General features: G+C 38.4%; 1 protein-coding gene across 2 annotated transcripts in view; it reads left to right on the plus strand.

The window, feature by feature from the left end:
* Positions 1–24906, plus strand: part of ADGRG7 (adhesion G protein-coupled receptor G7) — a 63922-nt gene extending 39016 nt beyond the window's left edge. Inside the window, exons 12-16 of one of the 2 annotated variants that reach the window (XM_004439975.3) lie at positions 1739–2082; positions 2791–2887; positions 5988–6143; positions 8243–8399; positions 21836–24906. In XM_004439975.3, coding sequence (XP_004440032.1) covers positions 1739–2082; positions 2791–2887; positions 5988–6143; positions 8243–8399; positions 21836–22102 — 1021 coding nt within the window. In that variant the 3' untranslated portion in view covers positions 22103–24906. Of the gene's footprint in view, positions 1–1738; positions 2083–2790; positions 2888–5987; positions 6144–8242; positions 8400–21088; positions 21279–21835 lie in introns of those variants that run through there. The other variant, XR_015554376.1, reaches the window with a different exon arrangement.
* Positions 24907–26493: the final 1587 nt, after the last annotated feature.

Below are 26493 nucleotides of genomic sequence, written 5' to 3' on the forward strand. Positions count from 1 at the left end.
TGGACAGAGTTCTGTTTGAATATAAGCTCTTTATTCAGTGTGAAAATCCAAAGATTGAGAAGCGTCATGGTGGAATTTTTTAAATCACAAAAGATATGTAATCAGCAAACAGACTTGTTCATCCAATTCTGGGACATTAAAAATAGAGAGGTTGGGGGGCCAGCCCAGTGGCTTCAGCGGCCTGGGGTTCACAGGTTTGGATTCTGGGTGCAGACCTATGCACTGCTTATCAAGCCATGCTGTGGCAGGCGTCCCACATATAAAGTAGAGGAAGATGGGCATGGATGTTAGCCCAGGGCCAATCTTCCTCAGCAAAAAGAGGAGGATTGGCAACAGACGTTAGCTCAGGGCTAATCTTCCTCACCAAAAACAACCAAAAAGTAGAGGGGCCGGCCCCATGGCTTAGCAGTTAAGTGTGTGCGCTTCGCTACTGGCAGCCTGGGTTCAGATCCCGGGCGCGCACCAATGCACCGCTTGTCTGGCCATGCTGAGGTGGCGTCCCACAAAGAGCAACTAAGAAGGACGTGCAGCTATGACATACAACTATCTACTGTGGCTTTGGGGAGAAAAAGGGAACAAAAAGAAGGAGGATTGGCAATAGATGTTAGATTAGGGCCTGTCTTCCTCAGCAAAAAGAGGAGGATTGGCATGGATGTTAGGTCAGGGCTGATCTTCCTCACAAAAAAAAAAACAAAAATAGAGAAGTATTTGAAGATGTTAGAACTTTAAGCACAGTAATAAACCTAGGGAAATCGTCATTCCGAGAGGTCTGGTAGTCTGAAACACCCAGAAGAGTTTAGAGGGTAGTGAATGGAGATTTTAGAACTTTCATTAATATAGGACTGTATACCATAATATGCAGAGCACTGTAATATGTCATTAGAGGGGATTTAAGGATATATCTGCCTTTAAATATTAAGGAAAACAATATATGCATAGAAAAGAGAATACCAAACCTCATATTTGAGATCAGCTATATTAAGGGTGACCTTGCATTCTCTGCCAATCTGAAAATACAAACATGGACCACCACAGATACACACACTCACCCACACTCACTCCCACACACACACACACACACACTCACACTGCCTTCTGAAGACTACTGGTAAAGAATGCCAGCCTGCAGACAAAATGAGAAAAGGCTATTCTTTTCTAGTAAAGATCTTAGGTAAATAAGAGAAGAAGAAAAAAACAAAATGGCTTTAAAGAGCACTTGGTTTTACACCCAGAAATTTTACCTTCAAATGAAGGAGCAGTCCTTGGGCACGTTACACATGGAAAGGTCTTGTTGTGGGCCATAGAAGTGTAAAACTGTTATGGGTCCTCAGCACGACTGTGTCTGATGGAGAAGTTGGCCTGGCTGCCAGGCCTTTTGCTGCATCTATTAGTTCAATCAAGTCTCAGGCCAGCCCTGGGAGGGGACCACACAGGCATAAATACAGTTCACTGGGGGCTATCTGTGGAGAATAGCTCTCACCTTTGATTAGGACACAGTTTCAAGAAAGGATGCATCAACCTGTTTTCTCTAACTCTCCTCTTTGTGAAAATGGGATAAGAGGAGAGTATGTTTTTCTGGTGTAATTGGGAAGGGAGATTTAGCAGCTGGCCCACTGGGCTATGAACTAGATTGACATTGGGGAATAATATTCCTTGGTTCCCTCACAATTTCACTAGAGTTTATTATCTGCCATTGTTTTGTTTATTTATTTAATTATATTTACTTATTCATTTTCAGAAAAGTCAGAAAAACCTCAATAACCTGGGTGTTGGTCAGTCTGTGCACATCAATGTTGATTTTCAACCTCCTCTTTGTGTTTGGAATTGAAAACTCCAATAAGAACTTAAAGACAAGCAATAGTGACACCAATATTGACAATAATAATAATGAAATGCTCACACAAGACACTATCGTCATCTCGAATCCCACGTGCACGGTGGTCGCTGCCTTGCTGCACTATTTTCTCTTGGGGACGTTCACGTGGACTGGACTCAGCGCCGCCCAGCTCTACTTCCTTCTGATTAGGACCATGAAGCCTCTTCCTCCACGTTTCATTCTTTTCATCTCTTTAATTGGATGGGGTAAGTGTTTGCTTCTCTGCTGACTCAGGAGTTTGATTTTGTTGAAATCATTCAATTTACACAAACACCTATTGAAGGCCTAATAGTAGAAGGCTTGGAGGAAGGGGAGATGGAAAATCCAGCTGTCACTAAGAGTGCCTTGCCCTCGTGTCTCACACCCTGGGAAGGAGGCAGATGTGATTAGGGCAGCTATACTAGGTACATCACAAGCTAACTTCGAGATGTTAATTTCCTTTAGCATTTCTATTAATTTGATTTGAGATTTAGACCACAAATAATTAACGTTCTAGTTACCTCAAAAGAAATGTTTCCAGAAAATCAATGACTCTTAAGAAAAATAATTTGAAAAGTTTATTGGGTTCCAGCAAAGGAGGATTGTTTTAGGGATATCTAAATTTTAAATGTATTCAAGTGAAAGAGGATTTAGGCAACTTCCATTCCATCTAAGAATGGAAGTTGTGGTAAGAGTTACAAAGAAATCAGAAATAGCGTAGGATTGTTATGTAGAGCCAACATTAAAAGGGAAAGGGAAACAGAAAAATTATGTCCACTATTGACCTACATCTGTAGGGCCATTTAGTACCTTGTCTGTAGTGGAAAGAACAACACAGCCTCAAAAGGGTCAGGTGTATAATTCATTCATGTTCTTTTGTAATTAATCCCAGTCTTGGATAAATTATTAATTCCGTGTCTCTCTTTATCACATAGGAGTCCCGGCTGTAGTGGTGGCTTTGACAGTGGGAATTATTTTTTCTCAGAATAAGAATGATTCACAATGGGAGTTACGCTACCGGCAAGAGGAAATGTGAGTTTATATTTTTAAAAATGTTCGTTTCTTTGATATGAGAGTGGCTGTTCAGTGGTGTTGAGTCCGAGTGTCACTATGCATATGCATCTCACTGTGTATTGTCATTTTATAAGTGGGTCTTCCAAATTCTCAAAGAGCACATTATATTTTACATATGGTGACATGATAATTTCCTATGATGAATCATTTTGTAAAGCAAATCACGACCTTCTGAATTTATAAATCGCAACTTGCTTATGTTAATTCTGTCTTCTTTTATTAGGTCTGAAAAATCACATACACAGTAGGTGTGACCCTTAGTAGCTCTTAGTCTCCTCATCTAGAAAATGGGAGGAACAATAAAAGTAATGCATGCTCTGGGGTTACTGTGAGGGGTTGAGCAGGTGTGAAAACGTTTCCCAACTTGAAGAGCACTATCCACGCTTACGAGCCAATTCTGTGTTAATGTGGTTGTAATGAACAGTTCCTGATGATTTATCTCACGTGGCAAGTTCTTGCTGTGCCTCCAGTGCAAATAATTAACTGTTGGAAATGGAAGCACCTGACTGAATGGTGTTTGCTTTTCACATGGGGCGGGAGGAGAAAGCTGGGCTCAACTCTCTGCATGCATGTCTGCTGCCGCCTGCGGCTGCTCAGTAGTTTACCTCCCTTCTCAGTTTATAATCCCACCATTCGTATCCTCACATTCCACCTGAGGTCCCAAACCGCCTCAAACCAAGACAAACTCTTGGAAACGTGCAGGTGTAGCCGAGGGAAGGCTGTGGCACCAAGGTGCTTACCTGCTTCTGGGGCTGACCACAACCACTGCAGGAAGGAGGCCACCTGCCCAGCTTCACTTTCAGAGCCAAATACTCCAGGCACTATTGTCTCTCTTTAATTAGGATTAAATATCTTTTAATGAATTTTAAAATTTTAATTCCACGATAGATGTCCTCCGGTTACAGATGCAAGGAAAAGGAGGCCAGAACTGCTGAAGACAAGCTTGCTCATGCTCACCATTTTTTCTAAGGATGGACCTTTTCTGTCTGTCGAGGAGTTGGAGGCACTCCTTTTCATTTTTTAACTCATTGCAGAGACTTGAACATCATCCCAGTTTCCTTCTAGGTCATTCAGATTAGAAATATGATTTCTGATAATTTAAATTATAACCACATTCCAAAGCAAAACAACTTAGAAATCCTTTGGTATGTATAACAACGGTATTTTACCTGCAGGGGAAAGAAAACACACATTAATTGAATGCCATATATGTGCCAGGGCTTCTTGCATTATTTTGTTAATACCCGAATGCCTACCTGACCGCTCCCCTTGGTTACCTCGTAGAACATCTCCTGGTCTTCCCCGTCACAACCGCTCTTCCCGTCATCTACCCCATCTCGGTTAAAGGTACTTGCCAGGTACTTGGGCCAAAGACTTTGGAGGCACCCTTAATTCTCCTACTTCTCACATCCAACCTATCAATAAATCCTCTTGCTTTGCTTTTAAATATACCTGGAATCAGACTATTTCTTCACACACCTCTTCTTCCAGTCCAAGCCCCCAGATTATGGCCATAGACTCCTAGCTGAGAGACTAATTCTCTCAACTCAGGGTCTTTGCACTTGCTGTTCCCTCTGCTTGGAACACTCTTCCCCTTCATCTCCTTCACATCTTTGCTCAAATATCACTTTTTTCCGTAAGACTTTTCCTGACCACTCTATTTAAAATGAAACACTAAAACACTTCCCCCATACAAACACACACAGACACACACAGACACACACACACACACACACACACAGTGATACCTGCCCTCATTACCTGCTTCATTTCTCTCCACAGCAGTTGTCACCATCTGACATAGTATATATTTTATTTATTTGTTAGTTTTATCTATTTCTTTGTACTAGAATAAATCCACTCAAGAAGGGATTTTTGTTTTGTTCTTCACTGCTAATATCTTGGTATCTAGGACAGTGTCTGGCACATAGCACGTACTCTGTAAATACTTATTAAATGAATGAATCAATTCTTACAACAATGCCAGGAAATGATTACTACGCCTCACAGATGAGAAAAAACACCATCAAACCCACCACCACCAACAGCAAACAAAAAACCTTCAAAACAGATGCAATGAGGTTAAATAACTATTCAAATATTTTTTAAACATTAAACTTTAAAAAATGCCCAATAATAAAAGACTGTTTAAATAATTCATGGTATAAGAAAATAATGGAATAATATGCAGCTGTAAAAACTACTGAAGACAATCTTTATATTCTGATACGGAATGATCTCCAAGATATGTTTTAAAGTAAGGTATAGAAGTATCCTACGTTATCATTTGCTTAAAAATCAGAAAAAAAAATCTACGCTTGCTGATGTCTGTGTAGCCTAATCTGGAAGAATACACAAGAAACATGATTATCACTGGAAACAGAGACTAGATGACTAGCGATAGTTGTAGGAGGGATCTTGTCTCTCTCTGATGATTTGTACCTTTTAAAATTTGAGCCATCTGGATGTGCTGCATATTCAAAAATAAAATAAAACAGGGCCAGCCCTGTGGCGTAGCGGTTAAGTGTGTGCACTCCGCTGCTGGCAGGTTGGGGTTGGATCTCGGGCGCGCATCAATGCACCGCTTGTCAGGCCATGCTGTGGCGGTGTCCCATATAAAGTAGAAAGAAGATGGGCATGGTTATTAGCTCAGGGCCAGTCTTCCTCAGCGAAAGAAGAGGGTTGGCATGGATGTTAGCTCAGGGCTGATCTTCCTCACACACACACATGAATAAAATAAAATAAAACAATCACTTGCTTAAAGTCAGACACCTAGTAAGTGACAGAGAGTGACATTTAAATTCAGGACTGCCTGACTCAAAAACCATTTTCTTTCCACTAGCCCATACTGCCTTATAGAGGAATACGGCAGAACCAATGCATTTCATTTTTCTACTGGGTTGAATTCTTGAAAATCATCTCAAATATATAGAATGCAAAGGGATGTTGACTTTCAGTAGGTCTTCCAGTCGAGTGAATGTCAGTAATGTTAACAGCATAGAGAACTAGTGTGTATGCCTTTCTTAGTCTGCTGAAATCATATCTTTTCTCTCCATAGCTGCTGGCTAGCGGTTCCAGAAAGCGATGGTGTGATAACAAGTCCATTGCTGTGGTCGCTCATTGTACCTATGACCATTATCCTCATCAGTAATGTTGTTATATTCATTGTCATCATAGTCAAAGTGCTGTGGAAGAATAACCAGAATCTGACGAGGTGAGATGCCCCGTGAATGGGGGGCTGCCAGGCACGACTCATCTAGCACATCATACAGTACCATAATGCACCCACAGGTCCTAGAAGAGGGCTCAGGCTCTGGGACAGTGGCAAGGATATGTGTTTGCAGGACAGATTTTCTCTTAAACTTTATCTCAGAAAGCGGATCTTCTCCTCTTCTTCCAACATCAGCTGTGGGTGTTTTCTTCCAGCAACACTGTGGGTCTACTGCATTACATAACACACTTTTGTGCTATATGAGCCCAACTAAAAACTAAACCCAAACACTTCAAGGAAAAAAATTTTTCCCCCAATCCCAAATACTCAAGAAACCAGATTTGAATAATTAAAGAAATGAGAGGGCTGTGAGGAGAAGCTGATAACTGTATTTTCATTTTACAAACTAGTAGCCATAGGTTATATTTTATATGTGTTGCTTGAATCACATGATGGCTTTACACTTTTTTAATTAGTTGCAAACAGATAAAAATTGGGAGATTTCACTTAAAAATTGTATATTCTCTTGAAAAAATTGGGTCATCTGGCAACTCTGAGTCCACATTCCCTGTGAATGGGGCGTGTACTGTCTGTTTCATCAGTTCCAATTGGACGGCTCCTCTCCTTTCCATAACTTTTCTGACCCCAATGAGCATTTTCATTGTCATCCCTGATATACAGAGAGAGCTTTCAGTTGGAGAGACAAAGAAAGAAACTATTAAGCAACAACTCTCCCCCCGCCCCCATCTCCCATAGCATGGATTAGTTAGAACACAGTGCTAAGGAGGCTATGAGTTCAGGTTTAGTTCTACAAGACTCTGTTTAACCCAAATAGATTTATTATAAGCACATCTACGAGCTTTGTTGGTCACAAAGTGGATCCATTTGGTATGAACAGATAGGTGAAAACAACCGTCATTAGTTATTGGGAATATAATCTTAAATATGTACTTTACTGATTAAGAGTAGGTATCATCTTTCCTATATGAATGATAGTCCATGTTGAGGGAAAAGACTATCACTGATAATCATTCAAACCTATGTTTTATTAGCAACACAGAAAAACCTTGGTGAAGTCTTTTTAGCTTAATTGCAAATTAGGTTATAGTTCCTTTATAAAAAACAATATCATTTTGGCCACAAGCATTAAACAAATTTGCATTCCTAAATTTTGGCTGATAGCTCATGGTTCTTAAATTAGCTGAATTACAATAAAGAGCAGGTTATAATTTAATTGTTTAACAAATTATCTTCCATGTATCAGTTAGCTTTTGCTGCATAACAAACCACCCCAGAACTTAATGGCTTAGAATGACAAATATTCATTATTTGTCATACATTTGAGTGTTGGTCTGGTGGTTGTTCTGGTCTTGGCTGGCTTGAATGCAGATCGATAACGTAGGATGACTCACTTTCATGCCTGGTGGTTGGTAGTTGGTTGGTCTCGAGTAGCAGCTTCTTGGTTGGGAAAGCTCATTTCTGCTCCCTATGATCTCTAATCCTCCATTAGAGCAGTTCAGGCTTCTTAATGCAGTGGTTTCAGGGTTCCAAGGAGCAATAAGAGAAGGCAAGCTCTGATGAGCAAAAGGCATTCAAGCCTCTGTGGAACAATTGCTAATGTTCCGTTGGTCAAAGTAAGTCACATGGCCCAGCCCTGGGATATAGGCTTAGCATTAGAGGGAAGAAGATAAGTCTGCATTTAATAACTTTTCATTCTCATATCAACCTATGGCACGGGAAGGACCCAGATGCCCCAAAAAAGAAATTTCCCACTGGCTGATCCAGTCGTAATAATCACTAGAATAAAATTCCATTCCAAAGAAAAAGTCGATTCTTTGTGAAATTTGCCTGCAGTAGTACTTAAGGGACTGTTTATGCCTGAGCTTTTAAACAGATATCACTGTATTTCTTAATAAAGCTTGCTAAATCAGATTTTATTCAGTGACATAGGTCTAGCATCGTTTTTCCACCTGAGGCATAATATTGTTCAATGAACAGCGTAAAGGCAGCTGAATATGTATTCTCAGTAGAAGGGTAATAATTGTACTAATAAGTAAGAACCTGAATGAACCGTATTTTCTTTCTTGATCTTTCTCATCTAGCACAAAAAAGGTTTCGTCCGTAAAGAAGATTCTGAGCACCTTATCTATTGCAGTTGTTTTTGGAATTACCTGGATTCTGTCATACCTTATGCTAACTAAAAATGATGACATCAGGCTCATCTTCAGCTACATATTCTGCCTTTTCAACACTACTCAGGTATGGTGTGGATTCGTCTGAAAGGAGCAGATCATGCAGGGATGGTGATGATATCACCCTGGACCAAAGTCTTCTCCATTTAAAAGCCCTTGAAGGTCATTGCTTAGTGACCTTTAGGAAACTCTGTTGTTAATACACTTGTAGGGAAGAGGAAGGGAAACTCTTTACGACTTACCTACTATGTCCTTTCCTGGGCTAGAGTTCATATATGGAGAATATAATTGCAATAGGGTTGAACCACATTAGTCCCTATTCTCTGAGCAGAAAAGATTTTGTCAAGCAACTGGCTTGGTTTTCCTTCTCCCCTGTGCAATAGGGTCGTGGCAGCTCCTCACCACGGCCGGTATGGGCAATGCTGCAGTCATTGTTGGAGCTTCGACCCCTGTAGGGGTGGCTGGATTTTTTCTTTCTCGCTCTTTTTTTTTTTTTTTATAAGATTATTTATATTATCTTTTTAAAAACTTTTATTGAGGAATAATTGGGAATAATTGACAAATATAATTGTATATATTTAAAGTGTGCAACATGATGATTTGATATACATATACATTGTAGAATGATTACCAAGATCAAAATAACTAACACATCTATCACCTCACGTAGTTAACTTTTTTTTTTCAAACTTTTTCGTGGTGAGAATGTTTAATGGCAATTTTCAAGTGTATAATACCATATTATTAACTATAGTCACCATCCTGTCCATTAGATCCTCAGAACTTATTCTTCTTATAACTGAAAATCTGAACTCTTTGACCTACATTACCCCATTTACCTCTCCCCCAGCCCCTGGCAACCACCATTCTATTCTCTGTTTCTATGAAATTGGATTTTTTTTTTTAAGATTTCACATATAAGTGATGCCATACAGTATTTGTCATTCTCTGTCTGGCTTATGTCATTTAGCATAATGCCCTCAAGGTTCATCCATGTTGTCACAAATGACAGGATTTGCTTCTTCTTTGTGGCTGAATAATATTCTATTGTGTGTGTGTATAAATATATATATATATATATACACACTATGGTATTTTCTATGGTATTTTCTTTATTCATTCATCTGTCAAAGGACATTTAGAATGTTTCTGTATCTTGGCTAATGTCAATAATGCTGCAATGAACATGGATGTGTAGATATCTCTTTGAGATACTGATTTCAATTCCTACAGATATGCACCCAGGGGTGGGATTGCTGGATCATATGGTAGTTCAATTTTTAATTTTTTGAGGAATCACCATACTGTTTTCCATAATGGCTGTGCCAATTTACATTCTCACCAGTGGTGTATAAGGGTTCCCTTTTCCCCACATCCTCCCCAATATTTTTAATTTCTTTTTGATAGTAGCCATCCTAACAGGTATAAGGTGATATCTCATTGTGGTTTTGCTTTGCATTCCCCTGATGATTAGTGATGTTGGGCACCTTTTCATATATGTATTGGCTATTTGTATGTCTTCTTTTGAAAAATGTCTATTCAGGTCCTTTGCCCATTTTTTAACTGGATTATTTGATCTTTTGCTATTGAGTTGTATGAGTTCCTGATATATTTTGGCTATTAACCCCTCATCAGATGTATGGTTTGCGAATATTTTCTCCCATTCTTTAGGTTGACTTTTCAATTTATTGTTTCCTTTGCTGTGCAGGAGCTCTTTAGTTTGATGTAGTCTCATTTGATTATTTTATCTTTTGTCTAGGCTTTTGGTGTCTTATCCAAGAAACTATTGCCAAGACCAATGTCAAGGATCTTTTTCCCTATGTTTTCTTCTAGGAGTTTTGTGGTTTCAGGTCTTACATTTAAGTCTTTGATACATTTCAAGTTAATTTTGTGAGTGGTGTAAGACACGGGTCCAGCTGCATTCTTTTGCATGTGGATATTTTTCCCAAAACTGTTTATTGAAGAGACTATCCTTCCCCCATTGTGTTTTCTTGGCGCCGTTGTCAAAATTAGTTGACAGTATATACATGGGTTTATGTCTGGGCTCTCTCTTCTGTTCCACTGGTCTACGTGCCTGTTTTTATGCCAGTACTGTACTGTTTTGATTACATACTACAGCTTGAAATCAGGAAGTGTGATGCCTCCAGCATTGCTCTTTCTTAGGATTGGCTATTCAGGGTCTTTTGTAGTTCCATATGAATTTTAGGATAGTTTTTTCCATATCTGTGAAAAATGCCATTGGAATTTTGATAGGGATTGCACTGAGGCTCTAGATTGCTTTGGGTAGTATGGACATTTTCACAATATTAATTTTTCCAATCTAAGAACATGAGATATCTTTCCATTTATTTGTGTCTTCTTCAATCTCTTTCATCAATGTCTTATAGTTTTCAGTGTACACATTTTTAACCTTCTTGGTTAAATTTATTTCTAAGTATTTTATTATTTTCGATGGTATTGTAAGTGGGATTGATTTCTTAATTTCTATTTCAGATAGTTTGTTGTTAGTGTATAGAAATGGAACTGATTTCTGTATATTTTTTATCCTGCAACTTTCCTGAATTCATTTATTAGTTGTTTTTTTTTTCTGGTGGAGTCTTTTGGGTTTTCTCTACAAGAGATCATATCATCTGCAAAAAGAGATAATTTTACTTCTTCCTTTCTGATTTGGATGCCCTTATTTATTTTTCTTGCCTAATTGCTCTGGCTAGGACTTCCAGGACTATGTTGAATAGAAGTTGCGAGAGTGGGCACCCTTGTCTTGTTCCTTTTAACTTTTCACCATTGAGTCTAATACTAGCTGTGGGTAGGTCATATGTGGCCTTTATTATGTTGAAAAACATTCCTTCTCTACCTAATTTGTTGAGTTTTTCTCATGAAAAGATGTATTTTGTCAAATGCTTTTCCTACAACTACTGAAATGATCATGATTTTTATCCTTCATTCTGTTAATGTGGTGTATCACATTTATTGACTTACATGTGTTGAACTGTTCTTGCATCTCAGGGATGAATCCCACTTGATCATGGTGTATGATCATTTTAATGTATTATTGAATTCAGCTTGCTTATATTTTGTTGAGGAATTTTCATCTATGTTCATCAGGTATATTGGCCTGTAATTTTCTTTTCTTGCAGTGTCTTTGTCTGGCTTCAGTAAATGCTGGTCTTGCAAAATGAATTTGGAAGCATTCCTTCCTCTTCAATTTTTTGGAAGAGTTTGAGAAGGATTGGTATTAATTTTTCTCTAAATATTTGGTAGAATTCACTTGTGGAGCCATCTGGTCCTGGGCTTTTATTTGTTGTGAGATTTTTGATTACTGATTCAATATCTTTGCTCATTATTAGTCTGTTTAGATTTTCTGTTACTTCATGATTCAGTCTTGGTAAGTTGTGAGTGAATTTTTCTTTTAAATTTACTGGTTTTATGGCCCGGTATTTGGTCTATCTTGGTGAACAAAACATTTACCCTTGAAGACAATGTGTATTCTGTAGTTGATGGTTGTAGTGTTCTAAAAATGTCAATAGGATCAAAGTGATTGTTAGTGTTGTACAGATTTTCTATCCTTACCAATATTCTTGTCTGGTTCTCTCAGTTGTAGAAAGAGGAGTGTTAAAATCTCCAACCATGACTGTAAATTTGTTTATTCTCTCAAGTCTGTCAATTTTTGCTTCACATATTTTGAGGTTCTGCTATAATTTGTATATACATTTATGATTGTTATGTCTTCTGGACTCTTTATTATTTGGAAATGTTCCTCTTTAACTCTGATAATACTCTTTGTAATGAAGTCTACTTCATCTGATATCCAATCTTCCTAAGCATATCAGTTGGGTGACATATATTTTTTCATCCATTCACTTTCAACCTATCTGAGCCCTTATATTTAAAGTATGTAAACAGCAAATAGGTGGGCCTTACACTTTTATCCATTCTACAATCTCTGTCTTTTAATTAAGCGTTTAGTCCATTTAGAGCTAATATAATTATTAATATGGGTGAATTTATACCTACTATTTTACTATTTGTTTTCTGTTGACATTCTATTTTCTTATTCCTCTGTTCCTCCTTTTCTGCCTACTTTCAAGTAAATTTAATATTACTAGGATTCCATTTTAATTATATGTTGGTTATTAAGCAATACCTCTTGGCATTTTTGTTGTTGTTTATTTAGGGATACATTATACATCCTTAACTTTTCATCATCAACTCAGAGTTAATATTTTACCACTTCCAGTAAAATCTAAGAATCTTGTAACAATATAAGTTCACTTATCCTCCCATGCTTTATGTCATAGCTGTCTTATGGATTACATCTGCATACATTATAAACCCCATAATGCAGTGTCATAGTTTTTGCTTTAAGCAGACATATATATCTTAAAGAAATTAAGAGGAAAAAGTGTTTATATTCACCCACATATCTACCATTTCCAATGTTCTTCATTCCTTTCCGAAGATCTGAATTTCCAGGTGATTTTGTTTTCCTTCAGCGTGAAAAGTCTCCTTTAGAATTTCTTGTAGTATATGTCTTCTAGTGACAAATTCTCTTAGTTTTCTTTTTTCTAAAAGTGTCTTTATTTTGCTTTCATTCTTGAAGGATATTTTCACGATATAGATATAGAATTGTGAGTTGACGGAGATTTTTTTTCCTTTTAGTGCTATGAAGAAGTCATTTCAGAAAGTGGCTCCAATTTCTAATGAGACATTCTCAGTGTTTCGTATTATTTTTCCCTCTGTATGTAATATGTTATTTTCCCCTGCTTGTTTCAGGATTTTCTCTTTATCTTTGATTTTCAACATTTCGACTATGATATGCCCAGATATTATTTTCTTTGCATTTATTCTGCTTGGGATTGCTGAGCTTCTTGAATCTATTTATGTCTTTCACCAAATTTGAGAAATTTTTGACCATTATTTTTTCAAATAGTTTTTCTGTCCCATTCTCTCTCTTTCTGGGCCTCTGATTATGTGTATATTAGCTCATTTGATATTGTTTCACAGGTTCCTGAGCTCTGTTCCTTCTTTCTCATTCTTTCTTCTTGCTTTGATCAGATTGGATCATCCTGGTGATCTACCTTCAAGGACATTGATTTTTTCTTCAGTCATCTCCAGTCAGCTGTTAAGCCTATCTAGTGATTTTTATTTCAAATATTGTACTTTTTATTTTAAGAATTTTTGCCTTATTATTTTTATAGTTTTAAATTTTGCTTAGGTTTTCTAATTTTTGGATCATTGTGAGTACATTTTCTTTTATATCCTTAAGCGTGTTGTAATAGCACTTTAAAATCCTTGTCTGCTAAATTTAACATCTGGGTCATGTTGGTCAATCTCCATTGATTGCCTTTTTTCTTTAGTATGGGTCATATTTTCCTGTTTAATCAATTTTGATTGTTTTCAGGAAATTATAAATAATACACTGTAGCAACTCTGCATTCTATTCCTATCAAGAGTGAAGTTAGCATACAATTGACTTAGCAGGACTAAAACGGAAAACTGTGTCTCTCCTAGGGTAGACAGTAGCTGAAATCTCTGTTTAGTCTTTTTAGCCTTACTCGGGCTTCTTGGAGTCCATCCCATGCATTTATAGTTCAGAAGTCCATCAGAAATTTGGGCAGGGTTTATAAACAGACTCTGGAGCTCCTCTTCTCTGCCTCCTCCTGGATATCCTTCCTTACTTTCCAGCTGTTGTGGTTGCCCTAAACCCTGTCTTCTGGTTCTTCAACCTGATACAAGACTGTCTATTTCAACTCCAGGTTTAGTTTCCCTGAGTGAGGCTGATCAGGGTGTGACTTCAGGCTAAAGGATATTAAACACAAAACAAAACATGGAAACCTACCCAGTGCAAGTTCCTTTTTCCCGAGTGTGGATTCCCTTTCATTTCTGACTGCTTTTGGTTGTCCTCCAATGTCTTCAGGTAGGTTTTAAAAAATATTTTGTCCAGAGTTTGTAGTTGTTATCTGCAAGAGGGTTGATTCGATAGGAGCAGAACTTTATGAAGTTCTTTTTGTGATGTAATCGTACAAAGGACTAAAGATGCTTTTATTCCTTGAGTCTTATCTCAAGGATATATTTCATCATAATTTTTTTTTTGTGTGTGAGGAAGATCAGCCCTGAGCTAACATCTGCCGCCAATCCTTCTCTTTTTCCTGAGGAATACCGGCCCTGGGCTAACAACTATGCCCATCTTCCTCCACTTTATACGGGATGCCGCCACAGCATGGCTTGACTAGCAGTGTGTCAGTGCATGCCCGGGATCTGAACCACGGGCCACCACAGCAGAGTGAGCGCACTTAACTGCTACGCCACTGGGCCGGCCCCATAAATATTTTTTGAAAACATTTCATTTATACTTTGTTTTAAAATCTGAAATGAAGATTTATATTCTTTTTTTCTGTGGAAACCATTCTATTAACATCTCGGGAACATCTACTATGAGAAGCTAAACATTTAGACCAAGGATTATGGTCACCTTCTGATTTTCATCATGGCAAAAAATGGTGACATAGATGTACGAAAACAGTAAATAGAAATAATTCTGTTTGACTTCAGAGGACTTTTTTTTTTTTTTGGTGAGGAAGCTTGGCCCTGAGCTAATATCTGTTCCCATCTTCCTCTATTTTGTTTGTGGGATGCCACCACAGCATGGCTTGATAAGTGGTGTGTAGGTCTGTGCCCAGGATCCAAACCTGCAAACCCCAGGCCACTGAAGCACAGTGGGCAAACTTAACCACTATGCCACCAGGCCGGCCCCAGATTTTTGTTTTCATATGTTTGTATTTGTGTATTATGTATAGGGAATGTCAAAACTTTCAGATAAAACAAGGATGCATTTTTGAAAGACTTATCTTGAAATCAGAATTTCTCTCCATGCTCCTTACTCTGTAGCCTTCTTCCATAGTGAACATTGCCTTTTACTCTGATGAAAAATATTACAAGAACTTTTCCCTCTGTTTATAGAGTCTTATCTTTTCTGGGTTGGCAGAGTGAATTATATTTTAATATATAGTCATGCCTCACTTAAGGAGTGGGATAGCTTCTGAGAAAAGCATCGTTAGGTGAATTTGTCATTGTGCGAACATCATAGTGTCCTTATACAAACCTAGGTGGTATAGCCTACTACACACCTAGGCTATATGATACTAATCTTCCAGGACCACCGTGGTATACGCAGTCTGTCGTTGACCGAAACGTTATGTGGTGCATGACTGTAATGAAAGTACCCTTGTCTTAAAGTACCCATACCACACCAGGATCATTTGTGTGAACAAATGTGATCTCTGAACCATCTGCATGAGGCAAGGAAAGGAGCTCCTTACTGAAAGCTCGCTCCTTCAGCTCCAGACCTCCAACTCTGAAAGCAAACGGATAATTCCTAGCGTTCCACATAGACTGTTAATACTTTTAAAAATTTCCAATTTGATATTTATTGGGATTACCTTCTGACAATATTTTCATATGTCACATATTTCCTTTTTAAAGGTGATATATTTAGGTTTCAAATTATGTTTTATAAGATCTTATTTACCTTTAGCTTGTCCATCAAAGACTAAGAATGGCATGTAAAATTCTCTTTTACACTTATTTTTTTACCAGTTTTTCTTGCAACGTTTAACTGTTTGCCTTTATGCAATTTAATGCTGTATTATCATGTTCCTGGAAATTCATGGATGTTGTATATTTCTGATGCATTATACCTTTCATCAATATAACAAGTCCCTCTCAGTGCCATTTTATCTTGACATCTGATTTTCCATATATTAATGTAGCAACTTCTAATTTGTTTTTGTTTTATCTTATCTATTTATGCTAGTTCTTTTATCTTTAAGCTTTCTGTGTCACTTTTTGACTTTTTAGACCCCATATATTTAGATTTTAAAAATTATTTTCTCATTTTTTTCCATTTTATTAAAAAAGTTAAACTCTTAGCTGTTTAGCTAAATGTTAGCTATCAAAACTAATATGTTTGGTCTTGTTCTGTCATCTTATTTTCTTTTTTCACGTGTGTCTGTGATTTCTTCCTTAGTTTTTTGTATTGTACTATATAAACGATGTTTTCTTTTACTTGACCTTCTTTAATTATTAGAACATTTTCATTCTATGTATTATTTTTGTGTATTAAACATTACTACAATTTATAAGATACAGTTTTCAATTTCTACAGTAAAATAATATGGACTGATTCCTCCCTTTTTAAGGTAATAATATTTAATGCAGTTTAGCTGCTTCCTGCCTCCTGGTTTTGTTGGTACAATTTCAAATTTATCATGCAATTATTGTTGTCAAATTATACTGTCTGCATATTTTCTTTCAAGAAATATTTATAGGGGCCGGCCCCATGGCTTAGCGGTTAAATGCGCACGCTTCACTGCTGGCGGCCCGGGTTAGGATCCTGGGCACGCGCCGACGCACCACTTCTCCCACCATGCTGAGGCCGCATCCCACATACAGCAACTAGAAGGATGTGCAACTATGACATACAACTATCTACTGGGGCTTTGGCAAAGGAAAAAAAAAAAGGAGGAGGAATGGCAATAGATTTTAGCTCAGAGCGCGTCTTCCTCAGCAAAAAGAGGAGGATTAGCACGGATGTTAGCTCAGGGCTGATCTCCCTCACCAAAAAAAAAAAAAAAAAGAAAGAAATATTTATAATACTTGGATTATGTTTGATAATTGTATTAACTGCATTTTCCTATACTTAAGTTGTTTCAATGCTTTTGCCAGTCCTTTTATATTAAGATGGCCTGTTATTTTGATTTTTGATTTTAATGAATTTCTCATTAATGGTAGTATATTTTTGAGTAATTGTTTACTGAATAGTTAGTAAATATTAATGAGGACTTTCCCAGGTGATAATTTTTCTTTAGGTACCATGACACATGAACCACAAAATAGCTTGGCATTTAATTCTTGGAAATAATCTTTTTTCATTGAAATTCTATAGACTTACTGAGATTTCACATTGTGGAACAAATTCTGAGAAAAGGTCAAAATTCTTCTTCTTCTTCTTCTGCTTTTTACTTCTTCCCATTCTTATATTATCCATTAAAATTTTTTTTTGAAATAATTTTAGGCTCACAAGAAGGTGGGAAAATAGTACAGAGAGTTCTTATGTATCCTTCACCCAGCTCTTGCAATGATAACACCTTATATAACTATAGTACATTATCAAACCCGGGAAACTGACACTGGTACAATCCACATAGATTATTTACTTATAGGCTTTCATCCCTTGAAATTATGGCTTTAATTCCAGCTTTATTAATTTAACTATAAATTAAATAAATAAATATAATTTATTATCAAATAAAAAAGAATTATTGTAGTTTTGTAAGTTCATTTGTCCCTTTTCTTTTTGTACTCAAAAATTAACTTTTTATGCATATAAGTCTCACCTCCTCGACTAGATTATCAGTCCTCTAGTGCAAGGAACATGCTTGTGTGTGTCTTTCACAGTGGATAATGTCTTGTTTGATGACAGGGTGGGCTATACTTCTCTAATATTTCATGAAGAAATTACAGTGTTTGATGATTGTGTCAAGTTGCTGAGAGTAGTAACTACTGTGTAAAGTTGGTTTCATGTTGGTGGTTTCTGGCTCTGGTCAAATATTGTTGAGGAGGGAAGTCTTTGATACAAAATGGAAATCTTTGGGAAGCGCATTAGGTAAATTTGACTTGACTACAAATGATGAGGAGTCTGATAGTGCAGTGTGGGGAGCTGCTTGGCTGTCTGAATTGCTCCCACCACGTTTAATGTTTGTAAGCATCTCACCCTCTATCCCAGGTAGTCTTCTCCAGTGCCTTTTGAGAACAACTCCCCTAAACAGTGAATGTGTACCTGCCACCAAATTTGAATGGATATAAGGCAGATTTTCACCATTGTCAACACCCAATGGAAACTCCCCAGAAGGGCAATAAATAGGGTAAGCTTAGTCTGGGATTGCCAATCAACCCATAAGCATGTTGCCTGGAGTGACCAGGAATTTAGAAAAGTATCTAAAAGAAGGTATAGTCAAGGATATTCTCTCCTGCATGCCTAAGAGAGGCACATTACAAAATGTTAACACTCTATGGTAAAATTGAGGGTGGTCCTGTGGCAACGGCACTGGACTAAAAGTCAGGAGACTTAGGCATCTTCCAACTTTCCCATTAATGATTCATATGGTTTTAGGACAGTCACACAGCTTCTCTGAGTGAGCTATACAAAATATGAAATGGAGACGGGGTGTTAAAATTGGCACAGTGTTTTTCAAAGTGGGTCTGAATATTGCCTACATCAGAATTCACATAGTGTGTTAAGATGCTGATTCTTGGGCCTCACGCCTTACCCACTCAATCAGGACCTATGAGGTAAGAGCTGGGAATCTTCACTTTGAACGAGGGCCCCAGGTGATTTTTATGTACACTAAAGTGTAGGAACAACTAGATTAGTTCACATGTAAGGCTCATTCTAGATTCAGAATGCTATAATTCCAATAAACGTTTACTAAGTGCTACAGATGTTACTTAAAGGCACAGTTTCATCTTTATGCTAGTGAGAATTAGTTTGACCCATACATTTTGTCTTTTCAAATAACATCTTTGGGATTTTAGGGAGCACAGAAATATTGGGAGTCCACTCAGACAGAGTCCCACAATATGGTGTCATTACGGATTCACCATGGTCTAGGTCTTTTCCTAATTATTGTACAACCAGAAATTCTATCCTGTCTTGTCTTCGCCTTAGAATTTAAATTCTGGAAAAACCAGCTTCTCTAGAGACCAGGTTTCTCATGTCTCCAAAATAAATTTCTCTCCCTTGAACAATCAGGATGGCCAATGACCACTTTTGTCCTTCTGAAACCCATGTGCTCCTGCACACTTCTTTGTGTCATCAAGGCCTTCTTCAGATAGATTAGAGACCACCTGTTGGGTAACAATCAAATTAGTCTTCCTGCTTTTGGCCAGAGAACTAGTCTATCTCTTGCCAATATGTATTGATTTTATTGGTCCAACTCTCAGAGTCTTTGGGTTATCTTACCACAGCACCAGAAGTCTCCTATAACAGTATTCATAGCAGATGATTCTAGAAATAAATCCTTACAGGGATTCAGGCCCTATAGATGCCAATCTAGGAGGCATCCATGGATATTTATTTTTTTGAATAACTTTTTATTTTGAAATAGTTTAATACAAGAAACTGCAAAAATAGCACAGAGTTCCCATGTACTCTTTGCCCAGCTTTTGCCAATGATAATATCTTGTACAACCCTAGTATATTGTCAAAATCAAGAAATGAACATTGGCATAATACTATCAACTCAACTACAGATGTTATTTAATCTGTTATTTCCACTATTGATGCAAATAATCCATAATCAATCTATAAATAAAAATTGGAGTGAGTTTATTATGAGTCAGTTTGAGGACTATGGCCTTGGAGAACTTTTCCACCAAGGAAGGAAACTCTCTGAAGAAGCCGGGCGTACAGAGTGGTTATATACTGTCTTGGAACAAAGAGCATACATCACACATGACAGAAACATCTCTTTTACTACTGTCACAAGATGCTTTGCTAGCACAGCAGGTCAGTGGTCAGCAGGTCGGTGGTCATGAGATGAGTTAAAGCAGGTCAGTAATTAAACCTTAGTTTCTGGGAAGAAATGCTTATCTTTAAAGGAATGCTGATATGGGGGCGGGCAACATTCCTATCTTTAAGGGCACCATTTTTGGCTTTGGGACATTGTAAATGTTTAAAGCAGATGTACAATGTATGCTCAAGAGGCCACTTTAGGCCTTTCTGGAAAAACAAGATCAGGCCAAACTAGTTTTAAACCAAATGGCTTGCTCATTTACTCATCACCACAAAGGATATTAATGAGGAATTAACAGGGGCCTCTTAGATGCTATAATACACTTTACAATATCTTTGTATTACAGTTACAAGTAAAAGGTAGTGTAGTATATTGGATAGAGCAGTTTTGGAGCCAAAAATTTGGGTTCAACTCCAGACTCTACTGATTACTCGTTAGGTAATCTTAGGCAAATTACTTGGTGTATCTGAGGTCTAGTTTCTTCATCTGTAACATGGGGATAGTGAGGCTTATTTTATAGGGTTGATGTTAGGATTAAATGAGAAGGATTAAGTGATGAAGATTAAATGAAAAGCAAGTATCCGATACTAATAGGACTTCAATAATTGGTATTTTTTATGTTAAAAATATATAGAAAATAGTACTCAGTCTTTTGTGGGTTAATTCCTCATGCACATCTGGTCTTCCTATGTAAAGTACAGAGAAGCAATGAATAGAAGTCCTTAAAAAAATTTTTTTTTGTCTTTAAATGCACCAAATTTCTAGTTATGTTACTGAAACTCCAAGAAATGTAGAGTCATAGAGTGTTCGAACTGGAAGAAGAATTAGGTAACCTGTAGTCAATCTGCCCCTTTAGGAAATTGAAGATAAGAGATGTCAGGAAAAGAGTACACTGTGGTATACTAAAAAGTAAATATTTGGTCTTTGTCCTCAGTTCCTGGCACACAGCTCCTAAAATCCTTGGAATCTCTGGAGTGATGAGAGTGTCCTTTGTATGCTAATGAATGACTGCTGGCTGGGGCCCCTAGATAGCTTCAGGATGGTGGATGGTAGCCAGGAAGACCGAGCCTTGATTAGAAGCTTGAAACTTCCAGCCCCACCCCCAACCTCCAGGAAGGAGAGAGGGGCTGGAGATTGAGTCAGTCACCAATGGCCAATGATTTGATCGATCATGCTTGTGTAATGAAACCTCTATAAAAACCCTTAAATGAAGGGGTTTGGAGAGTTTCCAGGTTGGTGAACATATGGAGGTGCTGGGAGAGTGACACACCTGGAGAGGCGTGGAAGCCCCGTCTTCTTCCCTGTTATCTCGTCCTGTGACTTCTTCCATTTGGCTGTTCCTGAGTTGTATTCTTTATAATAAACAGATAAGAGTAAGTAAAGCTCTTTCCTGAGTTCTGTGAGTTTGTTCTAGGAAATTATCAGACCTGAAGGGAGGAGGTGTGTTGTGGGAAACCCTGACTTTGTAGCCAGGTCAGACAGAAGTGTGGGTCACCTGGGGACTCAATATTTGTGACTGCAATCTGAAGTGAGGGCAGTCTTGTGGGACCGAGCCCTTCACCTGTGGAGTCTGACACTAACTCTGGGCAATTAGTGTCAGAATTGAATTGTAGGACATCCAGTTGGTGTCAGAATTGGTTGTCGTCAGGAGGAAAAAAAGCCTCTCAGTTACACAATCAACATGTGACACACCGGGACCTGAACTCAGGTCTTCTGACTCTACTACTTACCTGTATTACTTTATATATGAGAAGAACCTTGCCTCAACTCTCTTAGACAAAAAGGTACACAGCAACTGCTGTCTGGTGAACTCAAGTTGGGGAGTTGTCGTGCATGATGAGAAGGGTGGGTGGCAGGGTGAAATACAATCTTTTCCCTGATTCTCTATGTCGACACTCACCTAACATTAAACTTTCATTCTATCTGCCAGGGATTGCAAATTTTTATCCTCTACACGGTCAGAACAAAAATCTTCCAGAGTGAAGCTTCCAAAGTGTTGAAGTCACTGTCGTCACCCACTGGGAGAGTGAAGTCTATGCCATCGATGATCCCACTGAGGCTGCGTGTCAGGATGTATAACATGCTCAGGTCTTTGCCAGCCCTAAATGAGCGCTTTAGGCTGCTGGAGCCATCTCTAATCACCAAGGAAACCGTAGTCTCTGAAAGTGACCAAGAAAACCCAAGCTTCCAGACATAAAACTGTTGCCTTTGTGGTCCTCTTTTTATTCAACACGTGTGAGTCTCGCTTTTCCTATTTCCTTCCTTTATTACCCAGTCGTCCCAGAAATTCTCCCTCAACATATTTCACTCAAGGTTAAGAATCACGTAAGAACTGTTGTTTATTATCATTAGGGATAATGGATTTGGTAGTTTTTCTATTATTCAATAGATTCTTACCTGAATGAGGTGAAGAATTCCACCCAGCATTCAAGATAACTGAAGATTATCATTGCTCCTTATATCATGAAGTCCATGTGACAAACTTTGATAAAAATGTAGAACCTAAAACCAATTCTTTGACAATTTACTAAAAAGGACATGAGGAGGAAAATTTACCTTCCAGAACAAAATGAACACTGCAGGGATTTGCTTGTATCATACTTTTGATCTGTGAATATTTTAAATTTGTGTACACTTATAGTTTTATTTCCAAGTAAGAATTTTGCACCAATTTAACCTGGAAAGGGATATTTTTTTCTGTTAAAAAATTATAAAAGCATGTTCTGTGACCATAGGAATTGTCTCTATGAGAAATGAGCAGTGAGGACCTGGCTGGTTAGTAAAGGCTCTGGATATTTCTTTCCAGTTCTTGCTATATCTGCCCTTTTATTGATGAAATGACACTGAGACTCAAAAAATGAAAAGGTCATCACAATCACCCCTTGTGGCTTTTAAAAGATCTAAATGCTCATGGAATTTCAAACACTTGAATTATGAATGGCTTCCTAAATAAAAAATGACCTCCACTGGGGTGGGGAGCACCCCCCTGGACTGGGGAGGCAGAGTCTCTGAATTGCTGTGTCTGTTTTGCTGTGAACCAGGCAGCTCCCGTGAGTGCACTGAACTAAGGGACTCACAAACGCGAGCTGTGGCAAACCCTCCTCACCGCGTCCTAAAGAACATGTGTTTGTTTGAAGAAAGCTTGTAAATGACTGTTGGATTCCTAGGCAAGCTGGGAGCCGATTTCATCTGCAGTATAATTGAGACCTTACAGGATAATGGAAAAAAGTACAGGGAAGATCAAAAGAAAAGCAGATCTCAGAGGTGAGTGTCTCCGTGGTGTCGTAGTGCTGTCCCTGGATAGGGGCTGGACACCGGAAGAATTACAACATGTGGTTGCCCTACTCTATGTCCTGAAATTTATATTCAGGTGAAAATAAACCTTAAGTAAAGGCCACTTTAAATGTGAGAAAAAAAGTCATCCAAGAGCCACATTTAGCCTGAGGGTGAAGTATATGTATCCCTTGGTAATTTTAATTTTCTTTGCACTTTTTTCAGCACACTTGGGGGTATAGCAAGTAAGATTCCACATAATGTTCCTGGAATGGCTGTACCATCAATGTGCAGCCTCCACGTGCGTGGTGTGGAGGCCAGGTCAGGTGACACTGACGCTCCCCTACCTACCGTGAAATCCTGCCACTTGGAAAGAATCCTATTGATTTAAGCCTTTACCTCCTGCACTGGTCAGGAATCTGTTAGTTTAGTGATAGAGACCCAACTCAAATTAGGTCAAAGATTGAAGAGAATTTAGTGGCTTCATTAATTCTACAGTCCAAAGGCCAGGTGGTTTTAGGCAGGGTGACTGTATGTTCTAGTAGCCTAGGCCAGTCATAATTTGTGCTGCTGTCCTGACTTCAGTATTACTAGCAGCCTCTTTTACTCTCAAAAGTGTCCTGATTTGGGACACAAAATATATGATAATGCTAACTTTAGGTCTAGAATTCAGGTCTAGTTCAAAGAATGTGTCAAGATTCTTTTTCTCTCCCTGTTTCCTGGCTCCTTGTGCTTCTGTGTTGGCTTCATTCTCAAATCGGGTTTACATGGCTGGAAACTGGCCACTGGCTTCCCCTTCCTCCTGCCCTGCAACCTCCTGTCAGCGTCTGCCATTGGCTGCAGCCAGTCGGAGACAGTTGAGCAGGAACCTGGGGGGCTCAGTCCCCTGTGATACCTAGCAGAGCAGCGGCAGGGAGGACCAAAGGGCTGGCACACTCTGCTTGGTCATGTGCCCACAAGCACTGTGTTCAGAGAATATTGGTCCAGCCCGGATCACATACTTACTGTGAGGTGGAGGGATGGGGGCGACCTAGTGGACAGGATGTCCTGGACAATTACACTAAGGATGGGAAGCTGGCAGCAAAATGTTAAGGTGCTTCCACATCTCCTGACAAAATACAAGTACCGCCCAGGGAAGAGAACCACTTTAAGGCCTATCCATCCTTTTCCCTTATTCTGAATGAGCCTGTTAGATCCTTGTCTGCGTGGGGTTTGAATGGGCTGGGTAAGGAGAGAAGAAATTATTTGGTGCCTTGGAAGTTGAGGAGCAAGGATGGGGACTATAGGAGCAGAAGGATGACTGACTTAAAAAGAAAATTGCGGAAAAGGGAGACTCAGAGCACTGCAGAGCTGGGTTTCCTGATGTGATGTGGGGCCGGCTTTCTGCGCTTCTGATTTATTTTGTGTGCTCACAGTGTCCTACAGCCCTGTTGGCTGCGGCAGCACATGTAGCTTCTTTGGGGAATTAGATTTTCTTTCCTGGGTCTTAACTGACAGTCCAGAGTCTGGACTGCTTTTTCTTGTACCCTTCCCATTTTGAAGTTTATCTTGCCTCTTTTTTTCTGTTACCAACAAAGGGAGCTCATTCTCAAGCTCACTGCTCTCAGTTTGTCTTTGCCTCATTCCGAAGAGCTTGGCATTCTTTGCAAATATTTGGGAAACCTGGGCCAAGAGTGCTGACTGAGTCATCCCAGCCTGTCCACTCCTGGAGCTCTCTGGCTCTGTGGACGCCCCTTAATGGGACCCTGGGACCTGCAGCACCTGGCTCCCCAGGTGAGGTCCAAGACAGAGCCACGGGGTTAGGTCCACCCCAGGGACAAGGGTGGGGAGGGGGAAAGGAGCCTAGGAGGAAATGGCTTCCTTTTCCTATTGACAGTTTTAAAACACTGTGCTAATCATGTTATGACAATTTTAGAAGATATTCATAAAGTATTTTAAAAAAAAGCAAAATCCATAATTCCCTAACCTATCAATAATGTCTGTTTTTCCATGTTGCCTTATGCTCTTTGTTTGAACACATTTAAATAACTGTATAGTAAATGAAATTTTATTGTGATTTTCACTTACAATTACCCAGGTATGCAGTCCTTATGATAATTAAAGATTGCATAACATAGCATAAGTTGCTAAGCTGTTCTGTTATTGGATATCTAGATCATTTCAATTTTTTTGTGTGTGTGTGAGGAAGATGAGCCATGAGCTAACATCCGATGCCAATCCTCCTCTTTTTGCTGAGGAAGATTGGCCCTGGGCTAACATCTGTGCCCATCTTCCTCTGCTTTATATGGGACGCTGCCACAGCATGGCTTGACAAGGGGTGCGTAGGTCTGCGCCTGGGATCCGAACCTGCGAACCCCGGGCCGCCGAAGTGGAACACGCGAACTTAACCACTACGCCACTGGGCCAGCCCCTCATTTCAATTTTTAATATTGTAGTGACACATGATAAATAAATTGGTATATATATTTTTTCCTTTCTTTTTAATTATTTCCTTAAGATAAATTCTCAGGATTAGGATAAGTGTGTCAAAAGGTATGGACATTTGTTTAGGTTCCTTTATATATTACTATATTGCTTTGAAAACGTTGCAATAATTTATAATGTCACCAACATTACACCATAAACATTTTTTATATACTTGTTTACTTTGGTATTTTATTTTTTAGTTATTTATATGTGTTGTCCATTTATCAATTGAGCTACTGTTATTTTTTCTCATAAATTTGTATGCATTCCTTTCTATTATGGTTATCAGCCCTTTAATTATTGCACTTGGTGAAAATATTTTCCCCTAGTTTATTTTTTTCCTCTCTTTAATATAATGAATTGCTCACTCTGCATTTGAATCAAAAGATCCAAAAGATTTATAGAGCATTTAGCATTTTTTTGAGTTGATATACCCTTATTCAGGCACAGTGTTTTTCATTTTGTGTTAAGGAATATGTTAGGGACCATGTAGAAACTTCTAAAATGAAGGACACGGGCATAAATATGCCAAGTGAGGCCAAATAAATCATGTATGACAGACACAGGACGTCTCTAACCCTGCATTATATAGCACAGCAGTTGGGTGGGGTTCCATGACAAAGTTATTTTTTCCTCTCAAATATGTTTTCTGTCTCTTTGAGTTCATCCACCTTTTCTTAAAAATAAAACACTAAATCTTGGAGAAGAGAGGAGAAGTTTTATTAGTAATTATTTATTAACACACACACAAAACTCAGAGATTCACAGTAGTGTTACATATGCATCATCTATATTCATTTACATATAGGTAACCTATTAAAATGTGTATTTGAAAAAAATACATAAAAG

This window comes from Ceratotherium simum, chromosome 15, assembly GCF_057802395.1.
Source record: "Ceratotherium simum simum isolate JZ-2026a chromosome 15, ASM5780239v1, whole genome shotgun sequence".
NCBI lineage: Eukaryota > Metazoa > Chordata > Mammalia > Perissodactyla > Rhinocerotidae > Ceratotherium > Ceratotherium simum.